At 40.6% G+C, this 10,303-nt stretch overlaps 1 protein-coding gene across 1 annotated transcript in view; it reads right to left on the bottom strand.

Moving 5' to 3' along the window:
* The window catches only part of SASH1 (SAM and SH3 domain containing 1), a 32,099-nt gene that overhangs the window by 17,309 nt on the left and 4,487 nt on the right, over positions 1 to 10,303 (bottom strand). Inside the window, 6 exon segments of the mRNA XM_010017318.1 lie at positions 281 to 424; positions 2,627 to 2,705; positions 3,295 to 3,368; positions 3,370 to 3,403; positions 3,405 to 3,418; positions 7,185 to 7,531. Of these exon segments, the coding sequence (XP_010015620.1) occupies positions 281 to 424; positions 2,627 to 2,705; positions 3,295 to 3,368; positions 3,370 to 3,403; positions 3,405 to 3,418; positions 7,185 to 7,531 (692 nt within the window).

Below are 10,303 nucleotides of genomic sequence, written 5' to 3'. Positions count from 1 at the left end.
ATGACAGATAAAGAAATGGAAATAGAGAGCGAGATGTGTAATGCCATCAACCACAGGCTTCTGCTGATGAGCTACTTGAATGAAAATCTGAAAATGCATTTTCATGGTTTGACATCTATAGGAAGCCATTTCACACTGAGGGATTTTATAAGAACATTGAAATAAACCACACTTCATAGTCTTGTTAGAAATATCTTCGAAGATGCCTTGAAGCATGGGAATCAATATTGATTATCATTTCTACACTATTAAAGTGGATTCCATTGCAGACCTTACATACCTGCTCAGACAGTGAGCTGCTGTATTTTTTAGACATCCTTTTCTTCATGGTTTCTTTTACAGACTTCACCTTTTTGCCCAGAGATATACGGGAGGCAGAGGGGGATTTGAGCACTTCTTTATAAACAAAGTCTCCTTCTTTACCCTGCAAAATAAACCAGGGTTTAACCCTATAAAACAGAAGAGCCATTTTTTTCCTCAGTCACCAGTCATTGCAGAGACCTTGTGCAAGCTACTGTAGCAGCCCACTGTAACTGACTCCTAAGGCCTGATTTATAACCTTCTCTGCAGGTACTGTTTGTGCATGTGCTGGGGTTTGTTAGAATGACTTTATCCCTTTGAGTTTCAGGTAAGGATTTGACCTGCTAGAAAACTCCATGGTTTCAGGCTAAGACTTCTTGACAGGACATAACAACAGTAGTTGTGCCTCATGCTGGTCAGTACTACATACAGTGTAACAGGAGTAAAGGTACCCTTGAGATCCTAGCCAAATACATGTGTGTGTGTATATATATATGGATACCTACATTCGATTTCCCAAATTTACTTTTTAAACAGGCATTCAGTTAACCTCTCATGACAGTCTCTGTGGTTTTAGTGTGGATTTTTTTTATATATATATAAAAAAACAAAACAAAACCCACAACAAAAAAGCTTCTAAATCCATCAACCATGGTAGGAACTAACACTTGCACAGCTATTCTTAAGACATCTAACAGGGTACTACTGAACCAAATTAGCTGGTCCATACATAGTGGATGACAAAGGCCCACTGCTTTAAATACATTTAACCTTTTCTAAACCAGCTTAAGATACCCAGCATTTACTTATGCTACAAGCACACATGAAGAATTAACATGGATCAGCTGACATTTTGCTTAACTCACTTGTATGTCTCAGCCCTTAGTCAGATTGGCCAGGCAGCATGTTAAACGTTATCTTTCATTCTACAGTGTGTCAGGAACCACACCAAGGCAGCGATGTAAGAGTTACTACCAGCACCTTCCATTGGCAAGGGTGCACCAAAAATCACAACGCAAAAAGAACCAAAATCTGTTTGGCCAAATCGACTGACTACTGAATTTGGCCCGACTTGGTTCAATAACCTTTCTGAAGACAATTCAGCTTTCTTAAAATAACAAACCTTAAAATAAGTGTACACTATATTCTATATAAAAAACCCCAACCTCCTAAATTTATGTATGTTTGCTACTTTACTAATGCTCTCCAAAGAAATTTCTCTGAAATTCAGCTGATACTTCACTTCTGATACTTCTGTCTTTTTCCTTTAAAAGTTGTTTGTGTTTACAACTTTGGTAACTTTTACTCTTTCAGCAGAAATTAAGGACAGCTCTTTGCCTTTTCTTTTTGTAAAAAATCTTCTATTTAATGGACTTAAATGATTCAAGAAAAAAATACTTGATCTATATATATTATTCTGGTGCACTGTATCTCTCCCACTACTGATGCTAGTAGGGAAAAATGTAATTTATGATGTTAAAAAAAATAATCAGAAAACCAAAAACAATCCCAAGAAACCCAGTTGACATAAAAAATAATATAATGCTGGCACATAAAATGTTTCACAGTTTAGACTTGATTTAAGTGAACAGAGAATTTATCAGCTTCAATGTTGAAACAGAAAAGAAAATCATATATGGGCAAAAAGGAAAAAATATGTTGGCAATTTCATTTGATATAATGTTCTGGCTCATTTCTATTCTGTTATTTTTGGCCACAGGCTGGCCAACAGTAACACTGGGATCAACATGAGTAACATAAAATGGAATTAATTCTCAGGGGAGGAGTTTTTTATTATTTTTTTTTTATAACACAAAGAGCTCTGAGATCAGTTGTGCAGCACCCAGCACAATGGACTCCTGGTCTACTCCAGAGCTCTTAGATACAATGAGAAAACAAATAATAAATCTCTTGCATAATGACTTCCACCCAAATAACTTGCAGATCTTCAGTGAAGGGAATTTTGCCTCATCATTCCAAACAGTAAATATTTTTACCAAGAAAGTATAGTAATCATATGTTTTGCCTGCAGTGATGCTCTGAGGAAGCCAGACATAAGAATAGCCCACAGATGTACCCCCAGATCTGCACTCTGATGACTTGTTCCTGATTTTTAACACATATAGTATATAAATACTTACACACACATGGATATGGGCGGGTACGCTATTCTTGTAGCTAAGGAAACTTGAGGTTAACAAAGATACTCTGCTTTCTTGGATTCTCAAACTATTACAGACCTAAATTACACTTCAGTCTATAACAACTCTACTGCGCATTTCTTTTTATGTTATTTCAAGTCTGCACCTTCTTGTCTTAAACTCACCATTTGGTCAGAACTGCTTCCAATATGAAGGGAACGATTCGTCAAGTCAAATCCTCCAAAGCTACAGGTTCTCTGCAAAAAAAAACCCCAACAGAACAATGGATACAGTTCTATCACAATGATTAGCTCACTGAAAACATCTGTGATTTGGAGAACACCAGTGAAAACAGAAATGTCTGCAAAAATGGAAACAAACAAACAAAAGGATGGGAAATTATAAATCAAGAAATTTGTTATAGAGCCATTTGAGTCATTTGCCTTTTCCAGAGACAACTCCTTGGCCTAAGGTCTGCTGCTGTTGAGTCATCTATTGCTTACTCTTCTTTTTAAAAAGAAAAAAAGACCTTCTGGTCTGAGGAAACTGTTGCTCTTATGCATCAAATTTTCCAGGGTGCTGGCAACTCCACCTCAGCACTCCCATCTGCCTTCATAAATAAGTCCACAGTAGCACTGAAACAGAGAACCACCAATCTTTTAAAGCATTGAATAACCTACCTTCTGGGAATAGCTGCATAGATTCCATTTCCACTGAAATACAGGGAAATGCTAGAGGCCTTGTAGGGCAAGCCCTTGGTAAGAGGAGGGAAAAAACAGCCCACCTATCCATAAGCATTGTGTCCCCAGAGACTCAGCAAGCCCCAATTCCAGATCAGGTATTTCCTGTCAAACCTGTGGTGGTACAAAGCATCTCTGCTGCTTCTGGGATAGAGTATGCTACGTTTACAGTGCCACCATCTCCTAGTGGAGTGACTCAGTTTTGGCTGAATGCACAGATTGTTTATCATAACCATCCTGAATAAAAAAGGAAAATCAGCACTATGACACTGCTTCCCTCCCAAGAGCAGAGGGCTACCAAACTCAGTACAGTTGCACTTCCATAGCCAACCATCATTTAATTGTGACAGATGAATCTCTGCTCAAGGTTGTGTATCACTTGAAGAAAGACCAGACACTTAGTGGGCTCAGACAGAATCCAGCTTTTGCTTTGCAATCACAGAATTATAGAATAGTTTGGGTTGGAAGGGACCTTCAAAGGTTATCTAGTCCAACCCCCCCACATTCCAAAAGGTAAAACATTTGACTTTGTACTGGGCCACTGAACAACCAGCTGAACAGTACTCAAGTACCTGGCCCTGCCAGAAGCCTCACAGAGCAATCCAGGGAAATGCAGATACGACAGTTTCGATTTACTTGCACAACTTGAACTCTGGGCTCTGAGTGTGGGTGGTGAGACAGGCAGATGTCTAAGTATTCTCTTCAGGAGGCAGAAGATCAGCTATGTGCAAACTGTAAGTTCTTAGGGAATGAACTACCCAGCAGAGTAACTTCAAAGATATGTTAAGACTCAACTAAGCATCAAATCAGACCTACGAAGGATTGTCCGATCAGTACCATGAGTCTGTGCTTGGGAGTCAGTGAAGACCACCACCTAAGAACTACCAGTCTGCTTTGACACTCTATTAGGAAGATGCGAGCTCTATAAACTGTGACACTTAGTAAACAACTATATGAACTAGTTCTATTGAAGTAAACATTCTTCCTGCCCTGTTCACTGCTAATCAGCATACATATTAATAGTTTTTAAAAAGTTTTCTTTTCCAGCTTCTATGTTAGCTGCTGCATACCTACGGTGCTTGAGTAACAGTTTTTGTACCCACCACAGCTCTATTAGAACTCAAAGCCAGCTTTGTCTATGCTCCACACACATTAAAAATGAGTGCTGTGATACAGAATTTTTTAAGTGTCTTCTTCCAGAAGGCAATGTGACTATGGCATAGCTTTCAAAAATTGGTTTTGGAAAGCATTTGAGACCAACCACAAGTAATAAGATCAGTTCTTAAAGCACAGCATGTTTAACTGTAAGTAATGTTGTCCTCTGAGAAGTTCATTCTAACTAATCCTACAGTGTAAAGGCAATGGCAGTAGTGAAGAGAGGACATCTGGAACTGCTCTGAGCAAGCTTGTCTGTCAAACCAGCCAGAGCTCCTCCTAAAGCAGTCTTCTCAGATAGCAAATTGTCTGTTAGTCAAAAGCTTCCGAACAAATGTACCATACTAAGGGTGCTTATTGTTTCATTATGGATCTCCCCATACATTTAGTATTTAACTTCCGCCTTCAGATGCCACTAGTGTCCCTGGCAATATAGTACCAAACAGAGGTCTGTGGATGAGGAGAGGGATATTCAATGGAATGGCCATGCAATCGAAAGTATTATCTTTTTGGGAGAAAAGAAAAACTGATGTGATTGGAAAATTTCATGCATGTCCAGGTCACTGAAACAAATATAAATGACAAAAACGAATGGCAAGGCAAGACAGAGTGACCAATTCCACTGAATACATAGGCATTGCAGTTTCCCTGAGGTTGCAGCAAACAAACATGAAGCATTTCTAGGAAGAAGGAGTGGCACTGGTTGAAGTTTGCCAGCTTTTTGTGGTATCAGGAAGAAGTGCGCTGAAAAAGCTAGTAAGAGCAGCATGCCTCCACCATTTATCCCATTCAAATGAGGCTGGAGGAGCAGTTTACTAAAGAGTTCCTCAACAGCAACAACATGGTATCCATTTCTTCGGCAATTGTATCTCTTGTGAATAAGTAAAAGCTGGCCCAGATGGTTTTCATAATGAAATTACTATAGCAAGACGACTTACTAGAAAAACTGAAAAGCTTTTCTGTCATCTGCATTTACAAAGACAGTTTCAGAGGTTATTTTTAATTATGGAGCATCTCTAGCACATACAAGCATTCTCTTTTGCCCGAGATAATCCTATTGTACAACCCACAGAAGCATAAGTAAGATTTCTCTTATCATTATAATATCCTTATGGGAAAACAATGTCTTCTGAGTACAATGACTGTGAAAATAAACAGGCAATCAGTCAATGCAGAAGAAACTGTGAAGCTGCCAAGAGAGAATGCTTATGGTATTGAGCAGAAAAAAAACCCTGTATTTTGCAGCTGAAGAGCAAAAAGCAAACCATGAAGTTCTAGTCACCTCCCACAGGTTATTCAAGGAGACCAAGGCTGTGACTCTTACATTGAGACTACCTCACACCTGAAGAAATGAAGCAGAGACCTCTCAAAATAAAATCTGTAGTTCAAGAAGAAAAGCTATTTCTACTGTATTGTTCACTGGAATATCCTGCTTAACATTATGAGCACACTGCTCTTTCCACTCACTGAAGAAGGGAACATATTTACATTATCATCTAGACAACAGACTAGCTGGCTCAGCTTTGGAGATCTGGCTTGCCCCAAAGACAAGTTCCTAGGAAACTTAGCCTCATGGTAAAGGGAAATATCAAAAGGGGGTCATATAATCAGGAAGCAGCTTTCAATCTCTGAAGTGGCAAGTAACTTAATTTCCCATTGTACTGCACGATTTTCTTTATGGGCCACCCCTTGTTCCTTTTCCACAATGCTCTGAGGGAAGGTGCCACCTTCACCCCATGCTAGAAACAAGAAGCATTGGCCAGAGACAGAGCAGAAGGGGCACTTCCGGTGGTGGCAAGCAGCAAGCAGGAGGGTAGTGTCTATATAATATCAATCCCCTTGGTCTTTCTGCAGCTGTGTGTGTAACAGAGAACACAGTGCTGGGTGGGTGAACTGATGAGATGCAAACTGAGAAGGGGATGGCCAATATGAGGCAACAACAGCAGAAGAGAAGCAGCACAGTTGATTAAGGATGCTCTAATCCCCTGAAAATTTTGTTCCTCTCTCAGTATCCCTTTAAAAGAGTATCAACTCCCAAAGCATCACAAACATGTTTATAGCATCTCAAACCTCTGTTCACCTATGATCTCAATTTCTGTGCTAGTTTAAGAAGCAGCAGTGTCATATTTGTGTTCTCATAGAGTTATTCTGTACACAAAGAAACCGCAGTTTCAACAAAACTCATACTCAATGGGATTGTTTCAAACTCTTACCTTAGAGCTGAATTAGACTGCTTAAGAGTTTCTAACAGCAAGGAAAGCAGAAGCACTGAGTTTTAGTTAAAGGTATAAAGCAGAAAGTGTTGACTGCAACCTCACAGAAACTGGAAGACCACCTTCATGGCAACTCTTTGACTCACAGACTTTTGGTGGATTCTCAAGAGAACCCTTTTAGTACAGCGATCCACTGTGGCAGCCCACTTCCTCTTGGCCTCCTCATCCTCCTCCAGCAGGCATCTCCTCAGGTCCTGCTTGTCGGCCTTGCTCAGGGTCCTGTCAGTAACGGGACGCACCAGCTGTGAGAGGTTGAGGTGACTATACAGGCTTCTCTCCACCACATAGGTAATATTGAACTCGCTGACAGAAGTGCGCCCTCGTAGCCTTCTGTTTGGGAAGCCACAACCTCCACCCCCTTTCGTTTTGTGTCGCAGTAATTGCAGGTCGCAAGCTGTGGGAGATGCTCCTTTCCTAGCAGGACGCTGGCAAAGAAAAGCTCTGGAACAGGAATAGTTAGTATCCATTTTCTTCAATCGGATCTGCTTCCTTACACTCTGAATCTCCTCCAGGGACACCAGAAGATGGTGCTTGTGCCTGTTGCTGTCATAAAAGCAAATGCTTTCTGTACTTACCCCATGGCTCAGTGAGCCGAGGCTCTTCTTCATTTCCCCATCTGTCAAGGAGCGGCAAACTTTCTGGGTCTTCTCCTCTTCTGGGTAAGAGAAAAATGTCCCGAGTTTCTTGGGAGGCTTGATAAGGCCACGGCTATCGGTTTTGCTGAAGGTCTTCACCAGCTTCCGGTTAGCTCCCCACGTGTCAAGACTGCTGGATGAGGGAGAAGTAGTAAGTGAGTCCGAGTCATCCTCTGGCTGCTTTTCGCAGGGGCTGTCAAAGTAGAATTGCTTCTTGTGAACTCCAGAGTAAAGTGCTGATCTGTCATCCAGTATAGGAGAGTTGTCAAGTGAGTGCTCTTCCACACCTACAGGGGACAAAAGCAGCACAACCCAAGTCATCCACTGTTCATAGTTATCTAAGATGCTTCTCCCTGTGGAGCTTTACTGTATTACTTCAGGATATCTCCCACTTAAAATGGAAGAAAACTCTTCCTGATATAAGCAGCCCAGAAAGTGTTTGCGAGTAGTTAAATTTGAAGCAGTTCCTTCCATTTGTGAAGTGAGAGTTCTGGGATGAGTTAACAACAGGCAGATGACAGCATCTTGTAAGTAAATGCATTGTTACTTTAAGTTTCTCTCTTTCATCTGCAGCTAAGACAGACCACAGATGCTCTCACGATGAACCCCTTAAAAGCTGGAACTGGGATCTGTTTTCATGGTTAGCCTTCTGATACTTGCTCAGCTCTAGTGAGATTACAATAGGTCAGAAATATACCCAGTTTTCCAATACCCAGTGCTGCTGCCACTGCAGAAAGCGGTATTTTTTATTTTTTTATTTTTTTTTTAATGGAGCTGAGCTCCAGGATGAAATTTAAAGTTTTGGGGGTTTGATGGGAGAAGAGGCACCAATTTTAATCTCAGAATTTACTTAAACAGACGCAAAGAAAAAGTAAGTAGGTCAAATAGCGGGTGTGCCAATTTCAACAGTGTCCTTCCTGGTAATGACAGAAACCCTTGGTTTTCACCAAGTACACATTTCACAGGAAGGGAAGACGACTTTTTGCAACACAAGCACTAGAGATGGGCAAATAGCCAGGTCTTTTTTTGGAATGCAGAGAAGGGAATAAAGGACCTGAAGTTGCAATTCCCTTTCACATTTATCATTTAAGAAACTTTTCTCTGGTGTTTTCTTCTGAGCAAAATATAGGCTCAGTGTTAGATGCAGTAACAAGGAAGGAGTCAAACAAGAGTACACATCCTCTGCAGTCTTGCCTGTCAAATTTCACAGCATTCATAGATATGTAACAGAAACACACAGAGAAATGTGACTGTAGTTATTTCTTGCCAAAATAATTTTCCTGCCTGACCCAACTTGTCCTTCATCTGTGATTGCTTCCATTGCTTCCACAGCAGAGCTAAATTTGAACCATTACCAAAATACGTATAACTCATTCAGTAACAGAGGACACATTTCAAAATGAAAGGAGATTAGTTGCCTTGTACAGGCTTTCTCTGTCTCACCTTCAGCTAACTCCATTGACAAAGCATGCTTGACGTATATTTGCTGAAAACTAAGATGCTATTGTACCAAGATGAAACTCACTGTGACAGTGAAAGGACACACAACTTTCACTCTTTGAGAACTTTTCTGGAGTAGATATGTAGAATGGAGTCTGATTTTGATACCACTTTTGCTGGACTATCCAACTTACTCTTTTTCCTCCTCTACTTCTCAGTGTTGACAGAAAATAGACATTCTCCTGGGACTGAATATGTCCTGATAAACAATTTTAGTCCACTGAGTAAATATGTTTTTAAACAGCTTGTAAAGTATGCATTCTGTGTCAACACTGTAACAGATGTTATTTGGAGTGAGTCCATGACACAAAGCCATAATGACACAGATGTAGATGTGATTTGGTTTTAAATGCTATGTAAGAATGGTGCCCAGGAATCAGGAAGATTCAGTTATTTAACTCACTATGAGCACACTAACACAAAATACACATGGATTCAGCTACTGGCACATTCTAGTGCATATCAGATCATCCAGATGTGTATTTAGTGTGACAGCAGAGTCAACAGCAGAAATGTGGGAGAAGGCTCTGGGACAGTTGTTCTCTGTGAAGAAATTTTTGAGGACTATGAGGAATCTTTCTTCTGGGGGACTGCATGTCAGTTTTTAAACCAAGCCTACTTTCACACTTTGTTAAAGGCTGTTGAACACTGATGAATTTACTGAAATTTTACTGATGTTACTCCATCAAATTTTATAGGCAACTCCCCAAAATTCAGGATTTCACCTTACTTCACATTCATAATACAGACTCAAATAACAGCAGCAAACTGCTCAAGAACCAGCCATGGGTTACTTAGAAGGTCAGATAGCAATCCCCCAATCTGACCACAGGATTTTTTGTGATCTTGCAGAGCCCTTTGACATATCCAAATGGGAATACAGACCTGCACTATGGCAGATGGGGATGGACAGCATTTATGAAGCACTTTTAATTTGTCACATGAAAACTTGGGTGTGGAGAGAATTTTCTGAAAGAAAAGTCATCCCTAACGTAGACTTGGCTACTTAAGGTGCCTTCTAGTTATAGAGAAGTTATGCAAAAGTACTCCATGTGTTATTTAGCAATAATTGGTTTTGCTACAGAGTTTCCCAATCAACAAAGAAACTCCAGAGTGTTAGATAAAGTACAAACTCAGAGTTACAGATAACTTATTCAGAAAAGCCTGGAGTTAAAACAGAGAAGACAGGCAGGAGACTGAGAAAGAAGGAAACAAAACAAACTCATTTGGATACAGTGGTTAATTCAGTGATTGTTCTGTGGGGGGCAAGGGTGGAAAAACTTGCTGGAAAAGAAAAAACCCTGGAACGAACTATGATGCGTAAGTGAAAGACTGAGGGAGAAAAGGAAATAAGGAGGTGAAGCACCATAGGAGAGAGTACAGAGAGCAATACAGACAGTTAACATGCTGAGGAGAAAGTCTGGTCAAACTGAAGGAAGACGTCTGCACACCCAGTAGCCCCTGAGCTGCCTGCTCCTGCAGCTGCTCCCATCCCTGGGGTCTCTGGCTGATTGTTCCCTGCAGCTTTTCCCAGACCTCCAGGGAGGGAAGGGGCAGGA

This window comes from Nestor notabilis, unplaced genomic scaffold, assembly GCF_000696875.1.
Source record: "Nestor notabilis isolate BGI_N333 unplaced genomic scaffold, ASM69687v1 scaffold16246, whole genome shotgun sequence".
NCBI classification, from domain to species: Eukaryota; Metazoa; Chordata; class Aves; order Psittaciformes; family Psittacidae; genus Nestor; species Nestor notabilis.
Note: the sequence above shows the minus strand (reverse complement) of the source record. Positions and strands in the feature narration are given on the sequence as shown.